At 30.1% G+C, this 27,809-nt stretch overlaps 1 protein-coding gene across 1 annotated transcript; it reads left to right on the top strand.

The window, feature by feature from the left end:
* Nucleotides 1-4,237: 4,237 nt before the first annotated feature.
* Nucleotides 4,238-5,686, top strand: LOC25501752 (probable methyltransferase At1g27930). The gene has a single exon (XM_013591121.3). It carries the CDS (start codon nt 4,342-4,344, stop codon nt 5,233-5,235), a length of 894 nt encoding a protein of 297 aa, XP_013446575.1. The 5' UTR covers nt 4,238-4,341; the 3' UTR covers nt 5,236-5,686.
* The last annotated feature ends 22,123 nt before the right edge of the window (nt 5,687-27,809 follow it).

Below are 27,809 nucleotides of genomic sequence, written 5' to 3'. Positions count from 1 at the left end.
TGCAGGTGTAGAAGATTTCATTAGCTTCTCTGATACAGATGCTACGGAAGATTTTACTTGTGCTTCCTCTCTTCTGTCAACCAGTCCGTGGGATTCATATGCAACCAAATCCGTTTCTCTAGTACATTCTGATCGTACAACCAGTACTGCTCAAGCCATAACACACACAACGAGTCAGCGTATTCCTCTAACCTCATCAGAATATTGGCACGGTGATCTTGATCAACATGTCGATTCCAGCATGTGGATCTCAAACTCAAGACTGTGAAGATAGCAACCGCTTTCAAGAATTTCAATGTTCTTAGAACCTTGAGTCGTGTTTTCACTAGTTGGACTAACATGATTGTTCTCACCCCAAATAGTTTAAATCTAACAAATTTACAGGCAAGGTAGATTCCATCTCATGATTTCTGATTTGTAGGACCTAAATTTTCGTTGTAATGACTATGTTTACTATCTGTCTCTTCTCGTGTTATATTCATGATAGAAGTTTTAATAACAATATCATTTCTGTTTTCAAACATTGTAATGTTCAGTAAAAACGGTTTTTTGTTGGTTTCTATTCAAAGTTTAGTAAACAGGACTTAAAATAAAAATGAGATGATGTTTTTATAAACTGAAAATATATATATATTCCTGAAATCAAAATGACCCTTATCAATTCAATTCTAGCTGTACCTTAGTTCCCTTTGCTAAACGTAGAAATCATCACCCTTCAACACAATATCTTTTGAAGTCCAAGGTTACATAAACGGTACTTTTCCAATTTTTCAAATCAGCATATGACCCCATATTAATGATTGGATTAATAATTTCTTTTCTTAAGACTACTCTCACCACTTTAACTACATTTCAATATTTTATATGAAGAACCACCAAACCATTTGTTCAAAATTGGATTAAGGAGATATTTTCATTAAGATTAACGCTGGCTCTCCATGCCTTATAAGAAGGGATAAACCTCATGTATCAACTCCCATCACTCTACGTGTTCATGACATATAGATCCAATAACCACCGCTACAAATAACCACCAACGAAAATTCAGTATTATTCATGAGAGCAATCAAATGGTTAATCTGCATTGTCAGAGTTTATACACATTCAATTATCAAATAAATAAATGTTTGGTTCGTTTTATTTATTTAGAAGTTATGCTAAGGCTTAACTTATACAGTCGCATTAGAAGTTCTCATCAAACAAATAAATCTGGTCGATTTTATTTATTTAGGTAAAAAATAATTTTTTATTTTATTCTTCTATAACATTTTCACTCCTTTTAAGATTCTTTTCTTTATCACAAATTCAATGGAACTCGTATGAGTAAAAATATTTTCCATTTGTTAAAAGAAATATAGAGTTCAATTAATAGAACTCTATATTAACAAAACTTTCCATTTACTTTAACAAAAATAAATAGGATAGATCAATGTAGTTGTACATTTTCCGTGGGATGGACCTTCTTCAACCTTTTTTTACTATAAAAGATGAGTATAGAAGCATGTGTGTGTTTGATGCTGTTGTTGGACTGTTGGACTAGTATTTATGAAACACATTAAATTGACCTAAAAAAATTGAAATGCAATACCACCGTCCTTTAATTTAAGAAGCAGAAATTTCGTGCCCAGTAATGGAATTTAAATACAAGTTTTTTCCTGTGCATGTATAGTTCTCATACAGTACATTCATATTTTATATGTGAAAGAGAAACTCCATCAAAGAAAAGTATGCATAAAAGATACACTAGGACTCGTACATTCATTTTCTATGCAAAAAAAACTAAACTCGTTTTATATGCAAAAAGGATATCAATATAATTCAGTGTATCACATTAACCTATTATATTGGCATAACATGGCACGTTATATTGAAGTACTGTGCTACCTTAATAAAAAAAAAAAAGAGGAGTGTTATTTGAACAACCTTTAATTGACAACTTATGGGGACAACCATAATTTGTAAAGAAAGAATAGGTATTTGTACAAAAATCAAAGCAATAGAGAGATAAAGTAAAAAATAATGTGAGTATGAGAGAGAAAGTTGTAACAAAAGTTGTCACAAAATGGATGTTCAAATATCATTTCTCATAAAAAAACAAAGTTAAGTGACATCCTAATTCGTCATAATTTCTATATATGTGTTTAAACGGTGTCAATAATTTCAAAGTTTTAATATAAAATCTTAATAACAGATGAATTTTTATCGACTAAACTTGAAAAAAAAAATGAAAAAATTTAGAGTGAAAAGTACTATAAGAGCATGCACAATGGAGACCTTCACATTTAAGGTTTTAAGAGGGGATCCCACATGGACACATAAGTTTTTTATTATTTTTTAATAATAATAGCTAATAGGTTATAGCTACTCAATCACTCCAATGGAAATCCTCTATCAAAAATTCTAAATGGATCCCACCAATAACTTTAATGAAAAGCAACAAAAACAACTCAAATAAGAATTATTTTATTGTAAAGTGGTGTGGAGTCCACTTAAGATTTAGGGTCTTAAGTTAGACCATGTGTTTTAAAAGACTTCTAATTTTTTTTCTCATATTGAAAGTACCTATTATGTACCAGATCTTAAATAATTAAGAGCATACCAATGTGGATGCCTGCGGGGGGAAGAGCCGGTGGAATTTGAATGCAAAAACGAAAACACTATATAAAGTCATTTTCTCCCCTTTTAGTTAGAGAGAGTGAAACGTGATGATAAATAAATAGTTACCTAGCAAAGAATATGGATTGGTTTTTTTAGTGGGAAAAATTGATTGATTTGAAGGAAAGAGCTTATATTCTTTTGATGTCAAAAATGATATTATAGAAAATTTAATACTCAATTGAGAAAGTCTCTTTTTTTAGAGGTGAGAGTATTACTTGGACACAATCCTTATTAAAATTATTTTGAGACATATATACAAATAAAAAAATAAAAATAAAAAGATTGATTGATATGATTAAATTAATTCTTTTTAATTTGTGTGTTTATGTCTAAATAAATTTAATTTAGGGACGTTAAACCCTAGTAAGTATTTCCCTATTTAACTATTGACTAAAATACCTTTCAGAAGAAAAGAAAAACTAATTTACTAAAAACATTTATTTTTTGTTGACTAAATTTCTTTGACTTTATTGTGGTCAAAATGAATAAATTCTTCGTTAAAAAGGTTAATATATTCAATAAATGTCGGTGGTATTTCATTTTTTAATACAATTTTATTTCTTATAAATAATTAAATGGAAGATTAAAATTAAAAAGAGACATGGACAATGAATTATTTTTTTTGTGGTCGAGATTTAAACATCGAAAGTTGCATATAATATGCATTGTCTATTATCAAACTCACAAAGACATAATTATAATGAATATAGTGATATGCGCTAACCTCGAGACGATTCATCGTAACTCTAATAATGATTTTAATATTTTAATATATATAAAACTAACATATGGTTCGATGAATAATAATTAACATGAATACCGAATTTTTTGTCCCATTTTTTCAATTTGGTTATTCAATAAAGTACGAACAACCTATAAAAAAAAATATAACACAATGAACCAAGATATGTGTTTAGTGTATAGTTTATCAATGTAAAAGTAAATAAATAATTATTCTTTAAAATATTAAATATTTTAGTTTTTAATGAATTGATTACATGCATTTTCATAAATACTTACTATTTATGGTCATAAAAAAGGTTCAAAGACACTCGTTGATATTTTTCAATAAAAAATGTGATAAAAATGTTGCTAAGAATCAACTCCAAAAAAAAAAAAAAAGACACCGCTTAAAACTTTTTTTTTTTTTTTGGTACAAAAAATTGAACACCGCTTAAACCTTTTATTACATCAATAATGAAGTCTAATTATATTTTTCAAAATATTTTGTCAAAAATATATTTTTTAATACATGTGAAAATGTCAAAACAATCCATAATAAAATACGGAAGAGTGATTATTAAAGTTGCATTTTAATTGTAACTTTTTCTTTTATAATGATTTTAATTGTAACGTGACAAAAATACCCATATCCACAGTCCACACACATGTCGATCACGACAACATTTTGAAAATTTCAAAAATGTATCACTCTAAGCCAATGCCAACACAACACGATGACAATTTTTGCAGTCGTGCTACCCCATTAGCAAATGTGAATGTCTAATCTAGTCTAAAAATCTTGTAATGATATTCATTATTTAATACCACTACTCATACTCAACCTCATCCCTTATTCTTTTAATATTACACCTCATCCCCTCACAACGTTATCATCACCCCTTTCTTTCATCCACATTCTCATTCCACACCCAAAAACATTAATCTCTCCACAAACACAATATGCAAGTCATTGAAAGAACAAGGAACCGTTACCATTTCGTCACCGAAAATCGTTGTTCCGTAGTTCTATTATCAATCTTAGGAATAATCGGAGCATTACTTTTCATAACAACAATTTTCCAAACCTCAGACAACACCTTGTTCTGTTCTCTCACCCGAACCAATCTCCAAACCACAAACCAAAACCCATACCCAACACCGATCCAGCTTCGTGCTCTCCTTCACTACGCAACCTCCCATGTTGTCCCACAACAATCCTTCTCCGAAATCACCGTTACCTTAGACGTCATCAAATCCTTAAACCGACCCTTCAACTTCCTCGTATTCGGTCTAGGTCACGATTCACTCATGTGGGCCGGGTTCAACCCACAGGGAAAAACACTCTTTCTCGAAGAAGATCCTAAATGGGTTCAAACCGTTCTCAAAGACGCACCGGAGTTACAAGCATTTACGGTTCATTACCGTACACAGCTTCAAGAAGCAGACGAGCTTCTCAAATCGTATAAATCTGAACCTTCTTGTTCTCCGGCGAAGGCGACGCTAAAAGGAAACGAACAATGTAAGCTTGCTTTGCATAATCTTCCTGATGAGATTTACGAAACGGAGTGGGATTTGATAATGATCGATGCGCCGAGAGGTTATTTCGCGGAGGCGCCGGGGAGAATGGCGGCGATATTTTCAATGACGGTGATGGCGAGAAATAGAAAAGGTTCCGGTGTGACGCACGTGTTTTTGCATGATGTGGATCGGAAGGTTGAGAAAGTTTATGCCGAAGAATTTCTTTGTAGGAAGAATTTGGTGAAAGGTGTTGGTAGGCTTTGGCACTTTGAAATTCCTGCTTTGGGTAATAATCTTAGTAGTCATGATTCTTCTATTGGTTCTCGTTTTTGTTAATTAAGCCTTAATTATTTTGATTATGGCTTCGGATTTTTCTTTATTTTTGATCAAAGATGAATGGTGGTGATGATACAAACATTGTTGTTGTAGGGAATAGTCGGTCGTACCTTTACAAATTTACAGCTTTTAATAATAAATACTACTAGTACAATTTTAATTTGTTGTTTACTTTTGGCGTGATTAGTGATTATAGATTTGGTTCATGTCGTTTCATGTTGTCGGTGGAGTGAGATTTTATAGGTGGACGGTGGTGATCATGTGTTTGAAGTTTGAAATGTTCATTTCATGACACGAGGCTGCTTGAGGATTTTCATATTTTACTTTTATTTTTTATGTTTTTTGGACTTTACAATTTGAATAGCCTAAGCCGGCTACGAATATACTATATAAGGTAGGGACGTAGGGTCTGTCTTTTCAATTTAACTCTATTTCACCCATTTTGATGGAATCTGATTTTCCTGTATTCCATTTTTTGTTTTGAGGGTTGTTTTTTTCTTCTTATTCCAAGTAGGCTACAAGTCCAACTTAAATCGTTCCGTTCACTCAATTAAACTATTTATTTAACATATGAGTATATCGGTACACTCAATTTTATTAAGTGTACCATAGAAATTGTCTATATATATATATATATATATATATATATATATATATATATATATATAAATAAGGTCATGTTCTTAACAATTGAACATTTGAACTATGTTTAGAGAAATTTGTTCGTTTTTGATATAAAAAAGAAAAGTCTTTATCAGCGTAGTTCAATTGGTAAGGACAATGCATATATTATGCAGATTAGGAATTTGAATCCCGGACACTAAAAAAATATACAAAAGAAAAGATTCAACAACATACCTGATACCTACTATTATGCGGCAAATAAATATTAGGGTCTTGCTAACCATTGCTCTAAGGAAGTCAAAAGTAGCATGTTTGCATTGGTTTCAACAACATTTTGACTTTTAAGAAGTGAAATTTATCACTTTGCACCATTTTTCAATACTATATATATCTATTTTTATCCCCTTATTCAATATTCCTAGGACAATGGTTAGCATTCACCTAAATACTAACTTGCCTATAACTTTAAAACAAAACAAGGGCGGAAAGTCGATAATGGAAAAGTCAAATAAAATAGTCAAAGTTTAATTTGCCTAATTATGTAGTCTAAGAAAAAGTCAAAGATTCATCAAATGGAGTAATGATTATTATAAACAAAACTACTACTCCCTCCGTCCTAAGTTATAAGTAAAAAATACTAATTCACATTTATTAAGAAAACTAATACTTAGTGATTTGAGGTATAATTTTTTGTGTTTTTCTTGAAATAAGTTTTCTAGAAAGATGTAAAAATAATTCTCATTGGTTAAAAATTATGGAGAAAATAAAAAGGAGAACAAATTGAATGCAATTTGCATTTAATTTTACATTGGAAAAGATGATTTGTTATTTTAAGACGGAGGGAATATTTTTTTTTAAGGAATATCAACGAAACTGCTATTTGCTGGTATTTTAGTTTAGTTTAGTTGATGTTTCTGGAGATAGGAAGAATGAACTGGTTTTAGTACGAAGAAAAACGGAAGTCAAGAATGAATAATAGCTTGTACAAATACAAATGGTGATAGGCTTAATGGGCATTGTTAATTTTGGCAATATAGAGAAAGTATTCCACACTTTTGTGGCATCTCAGTTTTTTAATAGCATTGAATTTGATTTTGACACATTTTTACAAATATAGAAAAGAAAAGATAATGGTGAATGTAATGGTAATGCCTCGAGGTGTAGGGTGAAGCACTTAAAAACTCCTATTAATTGTAGCGTAGAATAATAAAATGGGCTAACTCGATCTCAATTAGGCCATTTGCCTAATTTGGTGGATAGTCCAAATTGAACCACATGCTACATTTGGCTAAGCCAAAGAGCCCGAAATTAAATCAAGCTCTCAAAGTGGGGACCAAGTCTTGTGTTAATGTTATACCAAAGTAAGAGTATTAACAATACATTCTCTAACATAGTTTTTTCAACATATTATCTCTACTTGGATGAAATTTAAATGAGTTTTCTCTATTATATAGGTTTCACATAAATTTAATGGGATTCATTTAAAATTCAATTAATTAGAGAGTGTATCGCAAAAAGTGTATTGCTAACATTGTTCATCAAAATAATTATGTGAATGTTAATTTAGGGCATGTTTGATAACTTAACAAATCATTGCTCTGGTATAGTAACTTGCAAGTGGAACTTCGTCCAAAACGTGTGATGTCAACGTGAGTATTAAGAGATTGAAGCACACTTGAGTTTTTTTTCTTCTAAAAAACAGACTTAAGTTATTTATCCTTTTTTGTCAAGTTAGTTTGTTAGGGTTTGAAAAAATTTACATTATTAAACCAACATTTACTTCTCGTTTACTAACATAACCACATAACATAGTTTAGAAGCTAGTCATTCAAAATGGATAACTACTTGTTTGGCATTTGAAAAGACATTCAAACTGCATCAAAATAAGAATTATATTCTCTACGAAAGAACATTCAGACTTCATCAAAATAAAAATTATATCCTCTACTGGTAAAAAAAATCTCAAAATTAACATCATCTTAGAAGTGGTTAGAAAATGAAGGTTAGTAGGATGATGTAAACAAAAACTGAGTTGAAACCACAATTAAGCTAAATGATCGAATGAAATATTCTGTAGAAGTACAACATGTGATCAAGATTTAGATAACGGGATGAAAGTTATTACCATAATTCAAATCTCTCTCTCCCCATCCCCTCCCCTCCCTTACTCTATGATATAATGTAGGTTTTGTATTTTAATGACTTATTTAATTTGTGATATTTTTATAGTGCATTTTGAAAAATAAATGACAAATTCAAACAAAATATAAACTTAACAAGTTTTTATAAAAGAAAAAAACGAACAAGTTAAGAAATCAAAATCTGTAAAAAAAAAAAAAAAACTAGAAGAGAAAAAAAAAACAATATAATTGGCGTTACAGCACCATGCTTAATTAGAGATTTATTGGACTTTGTTTTTTTTTAACAAGCATTTAGTGGACTTTGTTAACTAGCACTAAGGAGAAAATACTCAGCACTTTGGTGGTAATTCAATTGCTGCATAATTTTGCATTTGATTTTGACTTTTTTTTTGCAAAAATATACACCGTAGAAAAGAATGGCTATAATGCAATGGACCTCATGGGTGGTTTTCGGTGATTAAATAATGGATTTTGCTCATCTCACTAAAATGATAATAACAATTGGTCATAAAATCCAGAAGTCCTAGCTCAACTGGCAAAATGCCGAAATTGTTAGGTCGGATGCCATGACCGGGGTTCGAACCCCGGTACCTCCACTTGTGTGTGTGAGTTTATAATGGCTTTGCCATTTCGTCTATCTACCAAAAAAAAAACGATTGGTCATAAAATACTCTTTATAATAACACAGATTGATGTTTGGGTGCTTCGTACTCCATTTTTGTTCTTGGAATGAATTCTATGTTAGTGTTTGTGATGGCAGCTGAGGGATTTTTTTGCAGGATTTGAAAATGGATGATGGTATTATGAAAAGCCAAATAACTCACTAGTAAGGAGCGGCATTTCTTTTTTAAATTAATTTCCGTTTTATCTTCTTAAGAAAAAAATATCTTCCGGTGTATATAATCTGTCTTAATTATCATAATTTTAGAGTACATATTTTTCTAATATGTTTTTATTTTGTACATGATACTCTCTCCGGTTCTATTTATAAAAAAAATTAACTTTTTTGATTTATTGCATTAATGATGTATTTAGTTTATATTTTAGACAAAATACATCAATTACTCAATGAATCTAAAAAGTCAATTTTTTTTTATAAATAAGACTGGATGAAGTAATATAAATCAGGTACATTGGATTAAGAAGCATGTGTTTGTCAATGTTTGACACTCACTCATAGAGAGTGGGAACTCTCTAATATGTCATCTTTGGAGAAATCACTTTTTTTGGGGGGTGGTGGTGGTATAACACAACACATGATTGGCCACAATTGGAATTTAATAAGTTGAAAAAAATTGAAAAATTAAGGCAACGGCACTATAGTAATATTTGGATTTATGAATTGATTGGGGAAAGCTGGAAAGAAAATTTTAATGTGAGAAATAAGACAAGAAATGTAGTGATATTCATTAATGTGAAATAATCTAGGAATAGAGCTATGGTGTATTTAACATCATTCCAAATATAATCAAGTTGTTTGGGCTCCGGTGGCAAGAAGTTTCTTCCAAGGACGTACTCGGAAAATACCGGATTCGATTCCCAGGGGAAACAACACTTGGCTAGTGCGCATGCCTTTACACACAAGTCGGACTAGTCGTCCATCATTGGTGGGTCGAAAACCAGTCCGAAAGCAAAAAAAAAAAAAAAACATCATTCCAAAAATATATCTTCTGGATAAGGGTTCTAGATAAATCCGAAGAATTACATAACCAGGAAAATAGTTGGAAATTCACTTTTCAAAGTTGTAAAATGTACGGACGTGAATATTTATTCGACAAATTTCCTAGCTTCTACAGAATAACGACATTTACGAAGAAACATATTACATACTTCATATGAAAAACCTTATAATGAAGTCTATTAGCTAAAAAAACGGTGTGAATAGTAACCCGAAAATCCTCTTGAGGGACATATGAGTGGCAAAACATTTGTACTTGTATTGTAAGACGGGCTTTAATAATCTGATTGAGCAAAGGGCCAAATCTAAAAGGATATTGAGTGCGTCTTTTACCACCCTCCAACTTTCTCACGTACCATATTTCGGTATATAAAATTCGAAAAAATGGAAGATTTTGTAGGTGTTTTTAAACATATTTTAGGGTGTTTGGACTATATGATTCGTAATATGCAGTGCGCATGAAAAGTCAGTAGGATTAGTGGAGGAGCCAGGAAAAAAAACTCGGATGGACCGCCAGAGTTAATAATAATAATAATTACAATTTTGTTTGCAAACGACGACATGGGATGATCAAGTACAAGATGCAGTCAATAGAAAAGTAGCTGCAATATTGTGACAGTCATCATGGGAGAGGTGTGTATATATCAATTAATAACAGACTCCTACATAATAAAGACAAAATTCTAGAGAGGATGAATACATAATACATTAAACCCTTTGTTCATAAGTAAAATTAAAGTAAAAAACTGAAAATCAACAACTTGGGTAAGTAAAATAGGAATATGAATTAGTATAATTAGAAATTAAAAAAAAAAAACTCATGCCGAGTTTGTGTAATTTGTACAAAGTGAGAACCAATCAAAATTGTTGTTTCACAAATCTATCCGTAAATTATATAGAATCCATACGCTGAACAATTGAAACAACAAATAAAACATACAAATCTCAATATCAAGTCAAACTGTTGGCTTTTGACCTCTCTTTGTCTGTTGGCGTTGGATAAATACATTTAAAGAGAGAGGAGAGGGTGAAGGGAAAAAATGAAGTTGAGCTTGTGTGAGAAAAGATAGGATGGGCTAACATGTAAATTATTTAAAAATCTATGACGATTTTGTAATTTCCCTTTAGGGAAAAAAATATTTTTTGGGGGTGGGTCGTGGCCCACCTTAGCCCATATGGTGCTCCGCCATCGAGTATGATAGAAAAAGAAATGCCCAACTGAGTTAAGTTCATGAGGATAAAAAAAAGAACGTTAAGTTTAACACCTCATTTTAGTGCCCCAAGAACTTTTAAAATGATTTTACTAATATTAAACTCTTAGGATGATGTATTAGAAAATAAAATTTGTGCTCCAAATTAATTTAACACATTTTTTTTTGTTTAATTGCAATTTATTCTCCCTATTTTCACTATTTTAAGGAGTTGACCCCTGTGTTGATTCTTCCATCACATTTTTGATTTTTTTTTTTTTTAATGTGATATGTTTTAAACGACGTGGTATATGATCAGATGATGCAGAAAAATCAACGTTGATGAAATTGTAAGAAAATTTCTCTAAAAACATCATTAAAATAAGTTATATACCATATTTTAGACCAAATATTTAATAAACATAACAAAAAACATCAAAATTTAAAATAGAGGAACCAATTTTGTAAAATAGTAAAGATAAGAGGGCACAAATTGCAGTAAAGACTTTGTTTAATCATACAGAGGTTATAAGGTCTGTTTATAAAAAAAAGATATGTTTAGATGTAATTACTATGTCGTTTCCTTTAATATATTTGAAAATTCTCTAAACAGGTGTTTCGAACTAAAATATTTTTAAGAATAATACTACTTACAACGAAATATATTACCATGCTATTTTTCAATCTAATTTAGAAAAAACCTTATATCTTTGCTTTCTTAACTTCTGCCATAAGATACAAATTAGCATTTTTCAATTGTTTTTTTTTATACTATTAGTGTGTATACTCTTAGTATAACTGAGACATAAGTAGTCTTTAAACTCGAATGAAAACACCATCTTAAAATATTAAATTCGTGACTTAGAATGATTGGCTCGAAAGTAACCAAAAATCAATGCATCCTATTCGAATGTTAATGCTGAATGTCGCTAAGATTTGCCACAACTTCATTCTTATCTTTCATGTATGAGGCAAATCAAAATCATAATCTCCGTTTGCGTCATTGTAGACAAAAAGCTAAACCATATATATCCACATATTACATGCAATGGGTGGGCCATACCGAAGAAATCTATTCTTTTTTTTTTTGTCACAGAGCTAAAAGAAGAAAAAGCAACAGAAAAAAAAAAGACTAAGCTCCATGTAAAGGACTCCTATGATGTCGTTCTTGATCAGCGAGAGGAGGTCGCTTGGAGAAGTATCGTAAGTTGAAAATCTATTAAACTATCATCTCTTCCCTTCTTTACAAGTTCACACACGCCGCATTAACATTTTATGATTTAGTTCGTAAGGGTACATTTCACATTTGGATGAATGATTTTGATGGATTTTAGAATGTTAAAATTATATTTTAGCTTTAGCTAGAGCGGCCTATTCTTAGATTAGTCATCGTATTTTTTATTCTTATTCTTCTTGTATTGAACATTGATTGATTAATGATAAAATTAATGAAAAAAAAGTCATAACATTTCAACCATACTTTACTTTATTCTAATTTTTTTATAGCTCCCATAACCTACAAAAGAAAAACAATCTCTCTCGCTTTATCCAAACACACCTTAAAAGGTTAATGAATGGTGATGAATATATTATATAATAACATTTCAATGATACTTATATTATTTTTTTAAAAAAAATTATAGCTTCCCTAAATTAGAAAAGAAAAATAAGATCTTCAATACAAACATATCTTTAACTAGTTAATAAATGATACACGTTTATGTGGCTATTAATTGAATATTTAGCCATGAAGATCTAACATAAGTGGTTGGTGTAAAATATGTGTTGTAAACCCTAAAACACCTAGTTCCATTCCTAATCATAAAAAGTTTAATTGAATATCTAAAATACCATCAGTTGATAACAAATCAAGCATTACGTCCAATTAGATTTGATATGTCATCCTCAAATTATTGCTTGAACATGTTAAACACCGACCAGGAGATGTAGTTTGGTGAGTGGAAATGAAACTAGTTCCTTTAAGGAAGCAAATGGTGGTTAGAATGATAGATATGCTATTGCAATCAATAAATGTTTGAGGTCTACCTATACCATAACAATGCTTTATAAATAATAGACAGGAGTTAGCAATATAGCATTGCTTATAAAGGGACCATGATTGTGATTTCTCTGATCTGTTTCATTGTGATATCTACTTTTTTCATGCAACCATGTGCTAGCAATTAGTGCTGCTCTTATAGCTAAAACAAAATTATGTATATGTCCTTGAAACAATCTCCTAATTATGTCTCTTTTAGAAATTTAACTTTGATCAGCATTCTTGCAGAATTATGTCGTATGTCCGATAATGTGATACAAACACACTTTTATTTAATTTAGAATTTAAGACATCTATTTGATGTTGCGAAGTGGGGTCTTCAAATTTTTTCCTTCTTCTAAAGGGTTATACATATTTCATTTTGAGTAAATCTTTAGAACACTTTTCTTGCATCCATATACTATACTCCCTCAGCTTGTTCTTTGTCAAACAATTTAATGGATAGATTCCCACATCATAAGTCTCGAGAAGCAGACAATCTTGGGTTCGAACATATACCTTTACATATAAACGTTATCGTAGATATCAACTAAGATACACTTAAAGCACGTCTATGTTACTCTTTATTTGTCACTTTTATAGAAAAATTTTGTTTCTATTTATTTGTCATTTTTAAAACTCAATACAACATTTAATTATTATTTTGTCAATAATATTTTGAGTGTATATTGCTGAAAAATAAACAGGTATGAAATGGTATATTGATAAAGATAACATTGGAAAAACAAATAATTCCATCAAAACTTATATAGTTTTGGTGTAAATAACCTTAATTATTAAAGAAAGGAGCAAGCACTGTACTAAAAAAGACTATTCATTCTTTAAATGAAGGTTATAACAATTTAAACATGGGCGTTTAAATTAAAATTTATGTTTTTTTTTTTAAGGAAAATTAAAATTTATGTTGTCTCGAAAGTAATTTTGATGATAAAAAAGTTGGAGAGACATTTAATATGTTGGAGCACGGATTTAAATCTTTAGTTTTTTATTTTTCAATGTTTAATGTGTGTGAGTATCGACGCTAAAACTCTTTAAAACAAATATATATTTGCCTATATATATATTAAAAAAAATTCACATAAAATTGAGTCATTTATATTTCCATTCAATTCATGCATTGCAATTTGCATGGTCCTTTTGGATTCCTTTGTTGTTGCGGAGTCAAGAAGCAAAGTTCATTCCTAGTAAAGAGCATCATTGACTTGTGTTGTGTGGGAAAAAGAACAGCACTCGCAGTAACTAATGCGTCCTTGCTCTTAAGTTCTGAATTATACAACTTTTAATTTCATTCATTTATGTCCAACTGCAATGCAAATTACAAAACCACAAAAAAGCTGACATTATTTTGTCTGAATTTTTGGTATGTTGGCCCCAAACATTTATCACTATGTTCTTTTGAGTTCAAATTCATTCACAAGGTTCATTAAACCGATCACATGCTAAAAGGGGCAGTTTTAATTGCTTATGAAGATATAAGCATGAATTTTCTAGCTTTTATTAAGATGTGATCGTGAAATAAATTGGAATGACAGTTAACAATAAGTTTAAAGTTTGTGAGTGCAATGCAAGAATGTACCTAAAATCAATTTTGTAAATTGTTCTTCATTTTGTGGTCACAAACCCATATTTGCTATGATGATGGCCCCAACTAGGCAACTATACCTAAAATGTCAGAGGCTCTATCGTGGTTTGTCTTTGGATATGGGTGCAATTCTTGGTAGCCTTATTAGTGGACATTAGTTTCTACTCAACATACAATGTTCATTTTTAGGATGTTAGTTCAATTCAAATCTTGGGGAGAACAATAGAATTAAAAAATGATAAAAAGAACTTGGATATTTCATCTAAACTCAATTATAAACAAAACTAATTACGATAAAAAAGCTACTATAAACAAAGTTACAAAACTAACAAAGATAAATTCCTTTAACTTTTGAGTATTAAAAGTTTTTTAATTTCTTTTATTCGTAAAAGCAGTACATAAAAAACGGTTCAAAACACTAGAGAAAAAAAAAACAAATAGAGAAAGAGAGAGTGAGAATACCAGAGCATAAGAGATACTTGTCCAAAAGTTATCGCAATATTGTTGTATAAATATCCATTCTCCTCTACATTTTTTGCATGTGCTTGAATGGACTAAAAACACCTTTTTTTTCTCTCTCTCTTATAAAATGTAGTGATTAACTAAGAGACAATCCGTAATTTTATGGGGACACCATTTTATAGCGATTAAACTTGAAAGATATATAATCTATAGCGTAATTGCAGTAATTTTGATTAATGATTGGAACTAAATATAAACCTGCAGAATTTTGCAGATTTGGGTACATCTTTGAAGCATTTCTGTCCTTGTGTGTCTAAGTGCAGGAGAGGCCGCATTAGCTTTCTCATGTATTATGTGAGGGTATTTTGCTGAACTTAATTTGATATTTGGAGTCTAAGACTCTTAAGTTAGTACTGTGTCCGTTGATAATTGTTACACTTTGATTCTCATTCATGTCTACTAGTGCTTGAATGCATATGTGCATTCCAAATTACTATCGTTTTTTGCGCTCATTTCACTTCCACAAAACTCAAAAAATTAGTCTTTACAATTGCGCGCGCAGATGATATCCAATTTACAACAAATAAAAATTATTTATGTTTTACACGTGCAAAAAATTAAATATAACTCTAAACATATTCAACTCTTAATAAGATAAATATAATATTTTTTTATAGTATTGGGTGGATTATACCCAATAAATAATCATATCTTGATTATTGATATGCATAAAATAAAACATTGTTTAGAAATGATTAAAAATAATTAAAATATTCAATATTGTATTGTTTATTTTGTTTTATCTTATGATTATTTATATAGTTGACTACATAAAAATAAATCACATGTTTTTTTGCCCCTTTCTCCTAAATGATGTGGTTGAAAAAAGAAATGAGTGTTTTTTGTGATACATAATTTTCTATTCGTTGTTTTTTTTTTTAATCAATTTAAAAGCATATTTAGACATTTGATTAGGTTAATAATTAAATTATAATTATTCGCAGACAAGTTAGTTGTATTTATCTATTTATATTCTACCCACAATGACTAATTAATGATTTGTAATTGCAATTAGTTAGATAGAGAGTAAGTTTCAGTGATGACGTATAACATGTTAAGATTCATGCATGTATACGGTACAACAATTGAAGCCTCATATCAGACATTAATTTATTTTTAAAATGATGATAATGATGTACATGAAAATGAAAAGGCCTCCATATATTTCTTAGCTTTGTGGTAGTTTTTATTTGTTTTATCCTTTTGTTGTTGTTAAGGTTGGAAATTAAGCATGCCACATCCTTCTTTTCTTTGTCATCCATTTTTTTATATACTGACGTGGGTTCCCATGTTGTCATGAAAAATGACAGAAACAAAACTCTTTCATAAATATAATATATTGCGATTGTAATCTTCTTGTTTTTTTTTTTTTTTTTGACAAAATGATTGTAAACATTCTAGATGCACTATAACCTGTTACATTACATCTATGGCATGCAAGAATAATATAAGCTTTTAATTTTTGGTGAAATAATAATGAGACTGGTGCCAGCAGTATATTCGTATATATGGGCAGTATGACTTAGGATGGGCTAAATTTTATTATAATTTTGGGATTTGACTTTTAAAATTAAGTATATAAATATATTTTATATTTAAATAAATAAATATACTCTATTGAAGATGAATGATTGAATGACAGAATAATATATAAAAAAAAATCCTCAATTTATTTTATAGCTATAAAAAATATTGATCGGACACGGGATGCATTAAGAATTTTAATTTTTTTTTGGACAGAATTTTTTTTTTAAATTGATATTTCGTCTATTATTTTATAATTGTTATGATTACAATTATTTAATTAATTTTTCCTTTTTAATCCTTATAATTATATTAAATTTTTATTTGCTTCATTTCTTGATTAATCACTAAGAAAATTATCAGGACAAAATACACTTTTTTTTTAATAATTTAAAGTATCAGTCAAATTCGGAAAGGAAAAAAAAAAAGCTATATATGCTTATGCTACATGGACAAAAAAAATGGCCAGCAATAATGAAAAAAATGAAGCCCCAGAGTTTGCTTTCTTCTCTACAACGCAAAAGTACACCCTCTGTCTAAAATATGTAAGTCGTTTATTCATTTAACATATATTAAGAAAAGTATATAAGTGAAAGAGCAAAAAAATATGGTTTTAAATGTTTTATCAAGTATTGGTGTATTCACTATGATCACAAATGCAAACAGGAAGATATTGCATTGAGAATGATGAAATTTGTATTAGTTATAGTATAATGAGAAAAAAAATAATTAATATTGTCTTGGAACGTGAAATGGGTAAATTATTTTGAAACAATATTTTTTTATTGGGTGTTGTTAATTTGTGTCCTAAGGACACAAGTTAAGGAGTTATAAAAGGAAATAAACAATTAATTTTGTATTAAAAATATAAATGTTTAAACTTTTGTGATGTTGAATACAAAATTTTCAAAAAAAAAAAAATCATCTTTAACTTCTTAACTTGTGCCTTAAGGGCACAAGTTAACATTTCTCTTTTTTATTTTATAAAATAGATATTTATTATGAGACAGAAGAAATAGCATTATGAAATGGAGAGAATAGTAGATTACATAAACCAACAAATCAAGATATAAAAATTAATAAATGGAATGTAAATTAACATATTTGTCTCATGGTATATACACTTTATCTGGATCAGTTCAGTCAAAGACAAATGGAAACAACCAAAAAGAAAATTGAAAGTAAACCTATTGTGATTACCGGCCTAATAAGTTTTCTTACGTTAAGTATGAATGTGAACCACAAATTAAAAGTAAATTAAACAGCTGTTAACACTTGCTTGATAAGATTATTGAACTGAGGTTAACTTCACTTACCATTCACGTAAAGGGTGTCTGAAGAATTGCCGGCAATAAGCAATTTATCTTACAACACATCACATTGGTTTCTCACTTTGAACTTCAAACTCTTGCTTATACTTGTGGAAATAATTTGTTGACGCCTCCGAATTAATAGTACCAAAGAGAAATCCAAATTGAAATGCTTTTTACCACTTCATTATCATTCACCTTTATGATTTTCATTCTTTTACAAAAATTAATCGATTATCAAATTATTCTCTATTGACCATCAATGATGACAGTTAAAAAGAAAAGCATTAGTGCGTTTAGGTAGCTAGCCATCACCCAATTTTGCCTATTTGACTTTTTGACTAACTCACTCACACATACCTTTTTTCATCAATTTATTTTGTATATTTTTTTCCCCTCAATTTATGTTTATTAAAGGTGTGAAATAAAAGAGACTAATCTCCATATAAAAATTTAGTTGATCAACCTTGAGTGAGGTTGTTCTGTAAACAACAAAATTCAAGCCCGAGATATTATTTAAGAGATATTTTTTTAAATTGTAATTAATCTCAGTTAAAGAACGTTCGGAGTACACATATGATAGAGATTCATTTCTCTCAATGTAATTTTAGGAATTCAAATCAATTGTTGATTTTTTAAAAGGACCTAATTTCAATTTCACTAAGACAATAGTTTTTGTAAATATAAAAAATTAATACTAAAATGTTTTGAGTGAAGAGAAGATAATACAATAATTAATTCTTAGAAGTGAAAAAAACAGAGAATGTTATAGGTGACTTGAAACTTACTCAAAAACATGGGCCAGTAGTCGAGCACGTGAGTGAGATATTTGTTCGGTATACGAGGAAGGAAAGGGACCCAAAATGAGAAGTTAAATGCGTTTAAGCAACAACATCATATAACTCAAACATTGGTTCCCTCTCATGAATCCCATTTATGGTTCGTTACGCTAAAATCTCGCAAATCCCAATTAGTTATCATATGTACCACTGTAGTTTAAAGAGCATATTCAGGAATGAGAATGACATGAATTTACGTTACTTGAAGTCGACACAATGTTTTATTAATATAACCTTTGTGTGTTTCGTAACTTTTAAATTTGTAATCATCGCAATCACTATAGCTTAATTATTCTCACGGGTTCTTTCCTGATTTGTCCTATTTACTTAGATTTCATCCCAATCTAGCCAGCAAACAAAATTTTGTATATATCCAGTTGCTGTTTCACATTTGATTGCACATGCTGAATTTGCGGTGACTTTTGTTTCATTTTTTGCATAATATTTTTGTTTTGAAGGTATTGTCTGTTTTTATCTATAAATAACCATTAACCTAAATTTGCAAGTAATGTAAAACTTTGTGTACGAGAACGGTAGCTAATTAACGGTTAAAGGGTTTATTAGCCCTAAAGAGTGGCATAGGTTTGAGCTCAACCGCCTGGTGTGCGATTCTTAAACCTCAAGTTCACATCACCTCGTTTACCGGACATTGTTTTCTATGCATCTTATATAAGCCCTCGTAGTTTTGTCATTTGTGAAAGACGTTTGAGTGTATATTATTTTGAAAACATTCTTAACATTTTGTTTGAAACGTTATTTTAAATACCACCTATGTGAATTCTATTCTTTAGACGATAAATGTAAAGAATTTTTAAAATAAAGAGATTTTTAAATATAAAGATTTTGTTAAAGCTAAATCTGGAGAATTTAGATACCACCTAAAAATTATGAATTTGAAATTTCTTCTTTATTCATTGGATGAGAACAGGTCAAACTATCCGACAAAGATCTACATTTTAACCTATTTAAAGCCTAACTCGGCTTAGCCCGTTTAATAAAAAGGCGAGGCACATATTTTTGTAAAGCCTGTTGAATTAAATAAGCCATCCTAAGGCTTACAAAAAAAGTCTATTAAGCTCGTGGGATCAGCCTATTAATATTTTATATTTATATATAAATATATTTTTCATCATTGATATTGTTGAAGTTTTTTTTCTTCATAAACTCAAACCTTCACATGACTTGATTATTTTGCAGCAGATATATTGATGTGATTAGACTTTCGTAAGATTTTGTTATTTAGTAGCAGATCTATTCGTGTGCTTTAGGCATTCTTAAATTTTGACCTATTTAGTAGTAGGCTTACAAGTGTTGTTAGTCCTTAGTGTAAAACAGTTCAAACTAAGGCTTACAAAAAAGCTTATTAAGCTGTCGGGCAGACCTATTAAGCTTTTAATATAAAATAATATATCTTTATTGATATTGTTGAAGTTTTTTTCATAAACTCAAGCTTTCAAATTAGTAGCAGATATATTGGTGTGATTAGACTTTCAAAGATTTTGTTAATTAGTATCTCACATATTTGTGTACATTAGGTCTTCATAAGTTTTGTCCTATTTAGTTGTAGGATTAAGTGTTGTTGGGCCCCACTGTAAAATAAGTTTTTAAATATGCTTTCAGGCTTTATCAGACCGTAAAAAAAAATCAGACGAGACTAGAGATGTTATTGTATACCCATGGTTACAGATAGTATGATACTCGTGTCCGCCCTATTGGATAAATATCATACACATGCCCGCCCTGTACCCTCGTGGGTACCCGCAGGTATTAAAATATTCATGGTTTGAACCCCTTGTCAAGGTTTCTGGCAACGCCACTGACAACTACCGTCTATGTTAAAAAAAAATATATATATTAAAAGACTATTGTAAGCAATTCGTTACGCATTGAAAGATTATTACTTTTTTTTGCTAGATGCTTTCTTTTTTAATAAATGAGAAATGGTATATATACGTACAGGGAATATTTCTTTTCGAGAATGGTCGAGAAGAACTTTGCTTTTTCTTCAAGCTTTTTTTCATAAATGAAAGAATATCACATTTTATAAGAAACAGACTAAAAATGTACTTATGTACTTATATTACTAATTTAGTTAATTTAATTTTAGTAACAAAAAAATAGTACTAATTAAGCGTGACAGGTAACCGTCTCTCATAATTTGTTCATTGAAAACTGACGTTAAAGCCCATATAATTAATAGAAATGTAAATATATAATAAGATAAGATAAAATCAGTTAGAATCCATAGAAAAATGAATGATAGATAATTAGAGATGACAACATGAATTTGGAGGCATGGGACCTTTTTTATTCAATGAATCTTGACTTTAAATTTAACTAGAGGATGGCATGCTATCAAACATAACATCAAGGAATAAAATTCATATAGAAAAAGGGAAACAAAACTAACCAAAGTTTATGCAAAGTGCATCTACAAAACCACGCCAATCCCGGTATTTTTGGTAGGGTTAGTCACCGAATATGCGTTGCAAAACATTTTTTGCAAATGTCATACTTATTTATTTTACTCAGAGAGTACAATTAATTAATATAAATCCTGTTTATTCCTGTATAAAAACGTGAAAGTTTAGCTTTTGTTTTTTTTCACTAAAACCAGCTTTGCCTAATCGAATCCCACTTTATTGTCATGTCTACTGTGCACTCAATTTTAATTCATTTTTTTTATATAATTGAAACTTTTCTTTACCTTACCCCCAGCTGTGCCAAGAACTGTCATAATTTTTTTTGACAATAAATAACTATATCATTTCATTAGCAATAATAGGTTCAAAGAACTGTCATAATTAAACAGGAACTTTTTTTTTTCATTGCATGAAATAAAACTGAAACATATATGCGACTTGACAAAAAAGTTCTCATTTATCATTTTACACGTCCAAAAAAAAAATCTCAAAGGCAAAAAGATTATCATTAATAAACCACATCGAAACATAAGATGGGCAAGGATAGAAAATCGACATAAACATATATATATATATATACACACTAAACAGACGTATTATTTTTTTATGAAAATTAAAAAAAATATATTAAATAGTGTCTTTGAGACACTGGTCAAGGAAACCAACATAGTAGTATACATGTTTTGAAACTTATAAGGTTAAGTATTAAAATTGTCTTGCATAAATAGTGGTGCATTGTATTCACACAACTATAGTGATGCGTGATGTTTCAGTCAAAAAAAAACTTGTGATACATGTTAATTATAATTGTCTTTTATTTTGGATTTAACTTGCTTGTTTTCCTTCTTCTTGACCTAGTTAAAGAAATCTGTTGCAACCTAGTATAGCTATACCTACATGAATATTCCCTACCACTACCAAAAATTAATGGACTGGTCTGGGTGGTGATGAGGTTTGAAATAGCAATGATTGTCTTCCACTCACTCGCCATCTTAACCTTATCTATAATTTGTTCAGCTAATTTTTCTCAAAGATATGAGAAATACTGTTACTATATATAGCTCGCTTCAATTGCAAAATTTATAAGATCCAAATTCAAAGGTTAGTATGTTTCTACGTGGCTTAAGAGAACTGGCTCAAACAATCAAACAATATTGTTTGTCGCTTTATAAAGAAAAAAAGCGTAAATATTGCGGGAACATTATGACTAGATAGGTTCATTTTGTATGAACATCTTATTTGCATCTCTAAAAGTGACTAATTTTCTTTTTCTTTGGTTTGGACTAAAAGGACTAAATTTCTTATCAAGCGTTAAGTTTATGAATTAGCCGCTTTAATTTGTCTGCCACAAAAATTGTTCTTTATTGAGTTTGAGTTTTAACCATGCATCTCTTTGATTGTATTGTTACAACCAGTAACAAAAGATGAAATAAGAGAGAATGAAAGAGAAAGATAATGAAGATTTGTTAACTTAATTCTGCTAATTGTGTCTACCTCTGTGAGCAGCGGCGGAGCCAGAATTATTATAAAGTTTGGGCAAAATAATATTGCAACATATTTATAAGAATTTACATAAGAAATTGCAAGCAAATAATAAAAAAAATTAAAGAAATTTCTCAATTTATAGAGATTTATATAAAAAAAAAAAACAGAGAAATTTACATAAAAAATTGCAAAAAATTAGAGAGCCTAGGAAAATGCCCGGGCTTTAGAGCCGCCCATATTTGTGAGTATAAAGCAGCTATTGTTAGGTTTCTATTATTGTGTTGAATTACGGTTTTATTGTTACAAGCAATATAAATAGTATTACAATATTATCTCTGAATTGTACCTTTCCTTCTTCTGTGTCTTGTATATATGAGTCGTACTTCAACAATCTCTACCTTGGCGAATATCAAACTGTTATGAAGACTTCATGCATAGGGGCGGATCCAGACTTTAGGTACATGTGGAGCTAAAATTTTAAATAAATAATAGTACAACTATTTTTTTTAATCCATAAATATTATTACCTCATTGTTTGATACAATATATTACAATGAAAATCGTCTCATATCCATTTGTTGAAAATGAGATAAAATGACATTTTTGTTACATAGGTTACTCTTCACAATTTTCATAGCTGAAAAAACACGTTCAACACTTGCAATTGCTACCGGCAAGAGCAAAGTCAATTTCAAAAGTTTATAAAAAAATTTATTAAACAAACATTCATTCTTAAAGTGGTGCAAATTAGAAACACTAGAAGTTAAAAAAAAGTTGTCTAGCTTTCTCCCTTTACGCATACGATGTTGTACGTGTGTTCATCTATTATATATAAAAAAAAAAATAGGGGGAAAGCATGTGGAGCTTTAGCTGAACATTGCTCCAATGTGGATCCGCCCCTGTTCATGCATGACGATCACATCCTGGCAAACATGAGTATTCTTTCTGCTTAACACTGAGAAACATGCAACAAGTCCAGACAATGCTTGAACTTGTCATTGATCACTGGTTTGGACAAAATATCAGCTGCATTATCTCAAGTGTGAACCTTTTCAAGTAATATATGTCCAAATGTAAGTAATTCTCTGATCTTGTGAAACCTCACATCATCAATATGCTTGGTGCTTGTATGATTTTCCTAATAGTTTACAAAATATATGACACTTTGACTATCACAATGCAACCGAACTCCACCTTGCCAAACACCCAATTCTCTCACCAAACTTGTAAGCCATAAGGCATCTTTGGTAACTTCAGCTGCTGCCATATACTCAGCTTCAGTTATCGACATGGCAATTATAGATTGAACCTATGATTTCCAGCAAATAAGTCCTTCTGCTAAAGTAAAAACATACCTTATTGTAGAATTTTTTGTCATCCATATAATAACCAACGTTGTTTGAATCAACTTACCCTACAACTAAAGGATCACCATTTCCACTGCTAAACATTGTACCATGACCTGATGTACCCTTTAAGTACCTGAAAATCCACTAGATTGCTTCTCAATGACGCTTGCCCGATCTAGACATAAACTTTCAAACTTAACTTACAGTTTGTGCTAAATTTGGTCTAGTGTAGACCATAACATACATTGAATTTTTCATGTCAAATCTGTCTAACACATTGCCTTCTTCGGAGTCTTGTATATATGAGTCATACTTCAACACTTACATATGTAGATCACATGTTGAATGAAGGAGGTGAAGAAATTTGATAATTTTGAAAAGAAAATGATAACTGATTGTAAGAATAAAGATGAAGAAAAGAGAATTTTTCTTTGACAGAGGATAAATTATCCTCAATTCATTAAAGGGTAACGTAGAATATGTGTTTGTAATTCTTGGTACTTTATCGCTTTTGTCAGAGCTTGTGGGAAGTTTGATTAATAATATGAGTAAATTACACTCTTCTTCCCTCTTATATTACACTCTCCTCCCTCTTATGTTTTTCTTTTGAACTCCCTCAATATTTTTTTTTTATTTCTAATAATCTAGCGAAAAAAATAATATTCGAACGCACTTCGGAAAAAATAGTATTGCGGGCCTATTTTAATATATCAAAATTTTAATACATATTTTTTTTCTATTTTTTATTCACAATTTCATTAACACGTAGCTTCAAAGCCTATTATAAAATATGAAACAATCTAAAATAAAATTAAAAAATGTGAAAAATTACTAAAGATAATAAAGTATGGTTATTTAAAAGTAAATGTATACTCTAAATTATAAATTTAATAGGAAAATATTTAAATTTAATTATCATTGACATTTAAATTATAAAGAAATGAATTTATTTTTCTTAAATTGTGGTTCAAAATTTGTATATGTCATAAACATATTTATTTAGGTTAGAATAAATTAAAGTGTAGTGCATATTTAATTATTAAAGAAGGGAGTTGTAATTCAAATATCTTATAGAGAAGGGAAGTATAAATTTTATTTTTCAAAGGATGAGAGTGTAATTTACTCTAATAATATTTGTTAAAAAAAACCGCCAAGTGATTTTCTCTTTTTTTTTTTTCTCCTTTTCTTAAATCGTTTAGCCATTTCGTGTTGCGCTAAGCCATTTTTCTCCCTTTTTTGGGGACTTGGCCATTTTGAGAGCATATATTTTTTATGAGATGTCTTGTTTGAATAATCATTTGTGACAACTTTTAGGACAACCCTGAATTTACAAAGAAAATTAGGTATTGACATGAAAATCAAAGCAATAGAGAGAAATTAAAAACATAATATGGATATATGAGATAAAGTTGTTACAAAATTTGTCTAAAATGGTCGTACAAATATCATTTCTCTAAATCCATTTGGGGTTGGTCTAGTGGTTGACTTGTGATCTTGGAGTTTGCTCCTCTCAAGGTCTTAGGTTCGATTCCATCTGGTGCCAATTTCGGTGGGCAAATTCATACAAAGCTTTGCTCCGGCTTAGAACGGAATCCCCCTCTAGTGGACGGTGGGATTGGTCCCCTCAGATTAGTCTGTCCTTGGATCGGATAACGAGTTTTCAAAAAAAATACCATTTCTCTAAAAAAAAATTGACACTGTTCTTTAAAATGCTTTGTTGGTTAGCCTCTTTGATGTTTCCTTCTCATTTAACAAGGATATATACAATTATTATGATTCTCATGTATCAAACTCTAATTACTAATTACTCCATATACAAAAAAAAAAGGGAAAGTCTCATGTTTTAATTAAGTTTAAGTTAATAAATGGCATTTTTTTTTTAAAGGAAGTTAATAAATGTCATTGAAAATTAGGTAAATTTGTCACTTATCATTACGCCATATATAAAAAATTTGTTGTGGCCGGGGTTGTTCAATTCTAGAAACTTTAAAGTATAAAGGTGCGGGTTTGGTTTTCTCATATTGCTGGAGCAGCCACCCATGTTTCCTGCTTGCAGTCTCATTCTTAATTTTATTGAAGGGTTTAGAGTACCCCTTATACTTTGTATTAGTTCATTTTTGTCATTAAAAATAATATTATTATATGAGATTTGGGAGTAATACTAACATCAAGAAAGTAAAAATAAATGATTCTGAACACTGGATGTTAGAGTAGAAGCCAGCAGGTTATTCCAAATGATCGGTTCATTCGGACCTCAATTTGTTTTATTAGTTCCATTTTATTATGAATTGATGATTGGTATTATTTTGTTTAGTTTTGGGGTGCTTTTCTTTGATAATATTTGACTGCGCATGCATGTACGTTTGTATAGTTACTACAAACGGGCTAGTTAGTTCACTTACCATGCACGTAAAGTAGAAATTGAAGCATAGTTTGTCCCACGAATGGGAGGCATAAAGCAACTTACTTCTTCCTTACACGGTCATGCCGTGAGAATTGATCAGCTGAATTGGCAAGAAAACTCAAAGTCCCATTTTCTATACTTTATTTATCCAACTTCAGATTCTCCCATTGATCAATTCAACCCGATTAATATTATTAATGAATGGGAAACTAAATTATCAAATTATCTTAGCTAGCCAAATATTAGTATATTAATTGTCTTAATTTCTTATCTAGACAAGACGTTGTTATATTTTCACCACTTTACTGCCAAAAATGAGTTGCTTTTTAGTAAAGACAAGGAATGAACAATAAATATCTATTTTGGTTGCCAAGTAGTAAATGCCAATACGTAGAATCTGAAATATCTGGTGGCGTACTCATCCCAGCAACTTTTCAAACCAAAAAGAAGCACATGCTGTACCGGCCAGTAATAATAAATTTTAGTACTTTTGATCTCATCTCAATCTAAAGCAAATTTAAATTCACGAATACGTTTGAGTAGGTAAAAGTATACTATCCATTATTAATGATATACGTACGTTATACACACTGACGTACGGGCATGTGTATATTGGAGGAAATTAACTAAGTTTTTACCCTCTAAAAAAAAACTACGGTAATTTTTTATTTTCTTATATGGAGGGTAAAGTGGTTCCGCTTGCATGCAGCGCTATGTGGATAGACAATCGTGATCAACCTCACGAGTTGACCTAGCCGAGACTGGTCATTGTACTTGTAGGCTCAACTCAATTCTTATTCATACTTCTCACGGTGATAATTATTCAATTTAATTTAACTAGTGTCTCGGGGCACTAGTTAGCGAGATCCAACTTATTGGAAACGGCTAAAAAAATTATTCATAAACAAAATTGTTACTCCAATTATTAAAAAATTACTCCAATTATTCATAAACAAAATTGTAGTAATACATTGACTAGGTGATTATCTAAGCCATTTTTTTATTAAAAAAAGTTTATATGAATTCAACTCTGAAAGCTCATCTAGGTCAGAATATGCATCAAAGTTTAATGAGCGCTAACAAATGACTCATATAGTATATTTGTACTATGTAGATGGAGTGATTAATAATTGCATGTTGCATGTCTATGACGACAACAACGAGTCTTACCCTACTAAATGAAGTCGGCTACGTTGATCAAATTACGACATAATATTCTATCATAAATCAACATGTTGTCCACTTATCCAAAAGAAAACATCTTATGTCCTATAAAATGAAAGAGGAGATGACAATGATCAATTTCATATCATTGCGTATTTTTTTATATCAAACAAATACTAATTTTTTTTCTCCAATCAATCTGTCCCACTCCCACTTCCCTTTATTTAATCGTTTTTTTTATTATAATCAAACAAGAGAATTTTATTCAAAACCGGAAGCG

This window comes from Medicago truncatula, chromosome 8 (genome assembly GCF_003473485.1).
Source record: "Medicago truncatula cultivar Jemalong A17 chromosome 8, MtrunA17r5.0-ANR, whole genome shotgun sequence".
Taxonomy (NCBI): Eukaryota; Viridiplantae; Streptophyta; class Magnoliopsida; order Fabales; family Fabaceae; genus Medicago; species Medicago truncatula.
Note: the sequence above shows the minus strand (reverse complement) of the source record. Positions and strands in the feature narration are given on the sequence as shown.

Bases quoted from the DNA above. Each gene is read 5' to 3' on its own strand.
- LOC25501752 (XM_013591121.3), top strand. From the start codon at position 4,342: ATGCAAGTCATTGAAAGAACAAGGAACCGTTACCATTTCGTCACCGAA.